The 6,512-nt window shown below is 42.8% G+C and overlaps 1 protein-coding gene across 1 annotated transcript in view; it reads left to right on the top strand.

Annotated features, from left to right (window-relative positions):
* LOC109962562 (transmembrane protein 189) overlaps positions 1 to 6,512 on the top strand; it is a 51,103-nt gene that overhangs the window by 16,432 nt on the left and 28,159 nt on the right. The window contains exons 2-3 of the mRNA XM_020604396.1: positions 5,871 to 5,990; positions 6,263 to 6,354. Of these exons, the coding sequence (XP_020460052.1) occupies positions 5,871 to 5,990; positions 6,263 to 6,354 (212 nt within the window). The remainder of the gene's footprint in view (positions 1 to 5,870; positions 5,991 to 6,262; positions 6,355 to 6,512) is intronic.

Raw genomic sequence — 6,512 nt, 5'->3', positions numbered from 1 at the left:
TCCCTCCCCTCTTCCCCCTTTCATTCTCGTTCTCTCTGAGCATGTGACCCACTTTTACATCCACATCCCTTTCTCTCTCTCTCCCTTTCTCTCTCCCTGAGTCCCATCTGAACACGGTCTACTGAGAACCAACCAGGGGACACAGAAAGAGAAGCACAGCCTGTTCTGCTCGTACACACGGTATCACCCTCTGTGATTTGGTGCCTAATGTGTTAGCAGTCTGCACTAATCATCAGTATGAATAAGTGTTAGTAAATAGAGTTTATCACAGACAATAGGTGAAAAAGAAAGGGAAGAAGCAGGAGAAGGTGTGGTCGAGGTGTGTTGGCAGCTTTCACTCATCCTCTGCGTGTCTGAGCTGTTCACAGCTTGTGAGGTTCTTTTTGTCAGAGACTCTGTAGGTGGTTTTTCAGTGTGCAAGTGAAGCAGGCTTGCTTGTTGTTTGCTGGTTTTGTGTTCTTGCCTTTGGTTTTGTCCCTTGCTGTGTGTATGTGTTCACCTGATGGGTCATAACAAAATCAAAAAAAATTGTTTTTCTCCCACTTTAACATGGGAATATGTGGTGGTGGAGACACACTGACAGTATATAGCTGGTTATAGCGCACGGCAAAGGGATGACAGGTCACGCACTGTGTACTCGGCAGTTTTTAGAAACTGAGAAGACGCCGCACGCTACATTTTAAGCTCCCAAGAGGTGTATTAGAAAAGCAGCAATGCTCCAGTCATCAGAATGTCTGATGAAGATCTGGTGATTAAAATGTTGCTGCTTTTCTATTAAACGTCTTCGGGGCTTAGAGTCGAAATTCAGCACCCACAAAAGATTAGTTTTAGATGTGCCTGTCCTACCTTTTGTTTGGCTCTGCAGTTTGTATCCAACTTTTTAAGACCTTGTCACACTCAAAAGTGGCAGAGAAAAACTGAGGTGCATCTTTATGAAATATGTTTTTCTAGACGGTTATGTCATCGTGAAAAGCAGAAGGCTTTGCATGAAGTCAGCCTCTACAGGCATGTTTGGTGCTGACCTCCCCAGGACCACCCCAGTGGTGGTGCAGACCAAGAAACATGGAGGTGGGAGTCTGCTGAGGTGGGGCTGCCTGCAAAAGGTGCAGGGGAGATGACATTTAAAGACGGCATTATTAGTGCAGGTTTGTGTGCCCAAATATAGCTGAGTTCCAGTCTCAAGAAATCTGACGGGAAATCTCCATGATGACAATGATCCCACGCAGTCCCAATTGTCTGTAAACTCCTCACAACAGGATCATTTGGGCAGATAAGTGGGGCACCCCCCCACCCCGTCCCGCCTTCCAGATGTGTTTCTCATCTGGATGAGAGTCGGTAACGTAACTGGTTGGTTTTCAAGATTAAAGTTACTAAATGTTTAAGCTCTCAAAAACAGCAGATTTATTAGTGTGCCCATTGTTGTGTTTACTGTTTCTGCTGACTAATACATCTCATTCATATAATACATCTCATTCATATACAGCATAACTTCAGAAAAGACTTTTGTTTTATTTTACACACAGTATGAATATTATTGGAACATCACTCGTCTGCACAGCATCTGTCAACTAAATTCTCTGCTTATGTTTACAGCTAAAAGATGTATATAATGCAGTATGTAGTTTCCCTTTAAGATTTAAAGTTATCTCCCAGATGAATCTCTTGTCATGGGTTGAGGGAATTGCTGCATAATAGACATGTTACAATAGATTTGACAGGTAAATTAAAAAAAAACACACACACACTTGCAAAGCCACTAGTCACAAAAAATGTGAACGCAATTTCAAAACTCAAAGATTCCAAAACATAACCCTAATTAACTAATGAAGTCTTCTTGGCTATCCAGGGTCATCACAAGTGATGTGATGTCTCCACTGCCTGCTCTGTTAAGAAGCTTAATAGGTTTGAGTCTACAATAATGATGCTGCTCTCATGTGAAAAGATATCTGACTCTAGCATTTTCATGGACATGCAGAACTGCTAGTATATAAGAACATTGTTAAATCTCTTCTTGCTCCAGTTTGCTGTAGATGAAAGGCCAAAATAGGGAGGAAGAAACATACAGTATGTGGTTTCAGATTTAGCCATCTTAATGCAGAAAAGGCCTGACTCTTATTGTTTTTGTTTTCCCACAGTAATAATAGTACAACTCTTCACACTTGGTCTTATACTGGTACTGCAGATTGCAAAACATTTTAATATAGAACACCAAAGAAGTGGCACTGATAAGAAGCGTCACTGCCGCCTTCTGACAGAGGATGATGTTTGTGTCATATAAATGTATTGGGTATTTGTTTGCATTCTGTCACATTAATCTGGATTTTAATGTTTGGTTTGCTTGTTAATATACAACAAAATCACTCAAAACCAACATTTTGACATGTTTCAACCCCTCGCCTATTTTCCGTGTTACCTGACAAACAGCAGAGAACAGTAAAGGGCCCTACTTTTGGTCTCCGCCTCTCCATTAGCCCATTAGTATTCAGGATATGTTGCCTGCCTGCCTGCTGTCCGCCACTCATTCCCCAGACAGCGAATCAGCCGGCGTTGATTAATTTCAGCCTATTAGCACTCCTCGTTACCTTCCCCTGGCTCCGCCCAGGTTAAATCCCCGTGCACACCCACGCGCACACTTGCAGGCGGGGGGGGTGGTGCGCGCTGCCGGGTGAGCGATGGCGAAGAGCCTGCCAGGGAGCCAGTTGTTGTCAGAATGATATTAATGAGTGTGCTGCTTTGGCCCTAAGAGCGCGTGTAGTGCATGTGTCTAAGTGTACATCTTTAATTTTGGTGTTTGGATGCCAAGTGATGCCATATTGGGCTTGTGTACTTAAAATGAGAGGTTTGTGTTTGCTCATAGTCTGCATGTGTGTTCAAATGTGGTAGCATATGTCTGTTCATACATACATTCGTACTTGTAGAGCTTGTTTTTGGTCTGTATCTCTGTGTGATATACAGCAATGTCATGGCCTGAGGGACAAGGGCCTCTGTGTGTGTGTGTGTGTGTGACAGAGTGTGCGCATGTGTGCTCAGTGGAGCCCTGTCCTAGTTTCCTTCCCCTCACCAGGGAGCTGGAGGATCCAAGGACTGACGCATATCACCTGACAGCCGCCCCACTGCTCCATGGACCTGCTCCGTGGTCCCGGTGTGTGTATGTGTTTGTGTGTGTATGTGATGGAGACAGAACATACGTGACAGAGGGTATGTGTAATAGATGGAGGTATGAGAATGTGTTAGAAAAACCATCATTTGCAGTAACATGTTTTGTGTGAATGCTAACTGGTTTGCTGATGTGTGTTTGCGTTCAGTGTGTGTGTGTGGATGTAGACGCAGAGTCAGAGAGACTGAATTTTGGTGTCCTGATCCCTTGAGGTGTGTGTGTGTGTGTGTGTGTCTGTACCTAGGGACAGATTGAAGAAAATGGAGAAACTTGGAGCCAACAGAGCCAACAGTGCTCTACTTAACCTCAGTACAGAACACACATTACCTGGGCCATGTGACAGAGACACACTTAGTCTTTACACTGGACCTGAGCTGCACGTACAGAGCACCAGGTTGTAATCCACTGTCCTGTAAACATGTTGTGTGCTGGAAGTGGAAGAACACGACACATACAGTTTGACAGGGCAGAGCAGCATTATGACGGTGCAGGTAGAAAAAGTAAACAATAATTTACCAGGCTCACCTGTCAAACCGCAAAGGGCAGCCAGTGAGTGATAAGGAAATACAATCTTGTGTTTTATTGCTGTTATAACTCTTCTCTCCCTCCCTCCTCCGCATCACCACACTTCTTATGTGTCACTGAACGGGCCCTTAACTCCTGTCAGTCTAAAGTGTTTAACGCCAGGCGTCTTTACAAATGAAGCTACCTCCATTTGAAATATTTAGGAATTTTGTTTACAAACCTCTTTAGCCTTTTTATATAGCAGTACATAACTGTGCCACAGCCAGAGAGGAACAGTTACTGTATTTTTAAATGACTTCAGCTTCTTTTTAACATTGCAAATATCTAATCGCCTTAGTTGCACATCTTGTGGACAGCCTTTGAATTCCCCTAAAAATATACCACTGTACAAATAAAAATATTGTAATCCTAATGGTGTCTTCACTGGAATGCACCAAACAGGCATTATACTGTTTATTTGGCAATAAAGTGATGTAGTATGGCACTGACTGTAGAATTCATGCCTGTGCTTAATGTTGTCCTCTGAGCAGGGGCCACATTAGCCCATGAATAGGCTGAATTGGCTGTTAAGGTTGTGAATGATGAATGAATGTGCCATGCTTGTTTTAGAATGCATTCTCATAGCATATAAATACAGTATGAACCAGTTTCTGTAGCAGAGTCCAGCCCCTTAGACTAAGGTGTGTGTCCAGAAGTGAAAACGTGTAGGAGGTTTGGAGTATTTCCTTTCAGAGCAGTCGTGTGGGGCAACAGATTTTTTCTGTTTCCATTTAGTCTGTTTGAATCAGGGTCTTTAGGTAAGACTAAGCTTCATATTTACTGTGCGGTGGGATCAATCAAGAAAGAAAATGGTAAACTGGTCCTTTAAATTTAAAAGAAATATCTGCTTTCTGGACTGTTGCAGAGCATCAGAGCATCCAAAATAAACCTTAAACAAAAATACTTGATAATTTGCCACATCACTACTGTCCAACTACTGCCAGGAATGCAAACAAGACTTTTGCTAAACATCTTTGAGTTGCAAAGTCAGACTTATTTAGCAGCCAAACTTCAGTCTGCTCTTAAATTAGCTGTCAGTGTCTTCACAACTTTGACACCGTCTATCTTTAGAAGGTGAAGGGTCACATTTGGTGATTCATTATACTCTCCATAATCAGGTATTTTAAATCTCGCGTGGCCGCTTCAGTCCATACCTTATGAGAGGCTGATAGCATATTCATAGTCACGCAGCTCTATAGGCACACACACTCATAAGCCTGTGTGTTTTATAAAAAAAAAAACTGTCATGAATATCTTATAGGCTGCTAATGCTGTGTGATACATTAAGATCTGAGCACATTAAAGATTTAAAAGCATATTAGACTGGCAAAGAAAGAAGTATTAGGAGAAGGGTGGAAAGAGGAGAGGATAAGAACAAAAGAAAGTGACTTCATAACAGTATTTCTATATGTGTGCTCTGTAAATGATTTTGGTAAGTTGTGAGATATGTTGATATCACATTTCCTGCTTAGGCTGACAGGCTAGACAAAGGGGGACAGTAGCCCAGAGAAGACTGCAGTACTTTGCTATATTAGGTGGCCTGTAGCTCTGCGATGTGTTTTCAATAATTCAGTATCTCTAATCTTCAGGGCTGTGTGGCTGAAGGGTTTTGAGTTTGACCCTCCCATCTCTCTCTCATAATACTGCTGATGTGTGAATATGACTAGTTAGTCCCTCTCCCTCTGTCCTTGAGTTAATACTGCTGACCTATGAGTTTGGCCTTGTCCCTGTAGAGGTCTACCTCCCACCTGCAACAACCCGTGTGTGTGTCCATGCAGGCTTGGTGCTGCGTCAGCACTTGGTTTCACATACGAGAGGTCGTGACCCCACAGCCTGGAGTACACTTGTCTTCATCTGACTGATTACATATTAACACCCTGGACATACACACACAGTGCTTGTGGCTGAGTGGTCCTTTGACCCTCGCTAAGGAATGACTTGTTCTCCCAGTGGTTGCAGCGACCTCACCCAGTTCATTAAGACAGCACATCACACACCCTCAGCTTTTTATCATTTCCACTCTCATCGTCAGCCTCCTCACCTCTCCTCAGTAGCCAAAGCACAGTACCCAACAATATAATCTCTGTTTTGATGATGGTAAGGTAATTAATCAGTTTTTCTTGTCATTTGTGTCTTGGTTTTTCTTCAGGTAAGCGGCTCCAGGAGTGGTTGTGTGTGATTCTGTGCCTCTTCCTCTTCATCATCAACTTCTCCTTCCTCCTCCTCCACTTCTCCACCGTCCACATCTACAAGATCATCCTCGGCATCGGTGAGTTGGCTCTCACATAAGTTTTCTCTCTGTAATGATATCACCTTAATACTACAATTAACATGACTAAGTTCATTTAAATAATTGTTTCAAAATGTTGGAAATCATTTCTCAAAATAAACCAGTTCAGTCCAAAGCCATTGTTCTCGTCCACATGAGGTTTTTGTAACACATTTGTAAAATTGTTTTGGTGTTTGCTTGTATCTACAGTAGCAATATACAGTATGTTACTCCACTTTTTTCTTCTCTCTGTCTCTGTGCGTGTCTGCCAGTCCTAGGAATAGTAACGGCAGACTTTGCATCAGGGATGGTACACTGGGGTGCGGACACCTGGGGATCTGTGGACATACCTGTTATTGGCAAGGTGAGAACACTGTGTACACATGCACAGTCAGGGCACATTAGATACTAAGTAAAGCCTCATTTTCCCCACTTTCTCCAGAAATCGGTAATCAGTCACAACTGATTTGGCTCATGGATAGAAGAGCTGGGTATCATTCCAAACTTTTTTAAACCGATACT

This window comes from Monopterus albus, unplaced genomic scaffold (assembly GCF_001952655.1).
Source record: "Monopterus albus unplaced genomic scaffold, M_albus_1.0 scaffold65.1, whole genome shotgun sequence".
Classification (NCBI taxonomy): Eukaryota; Metazoa; Chordata; class Actinopteri; order Synbranchiformes; family Synbranchidae; genus Monopterus; species Monopterus albus.
This window is presented reverse-complemented; position numbering and strand designations above follow the sequence as displayed.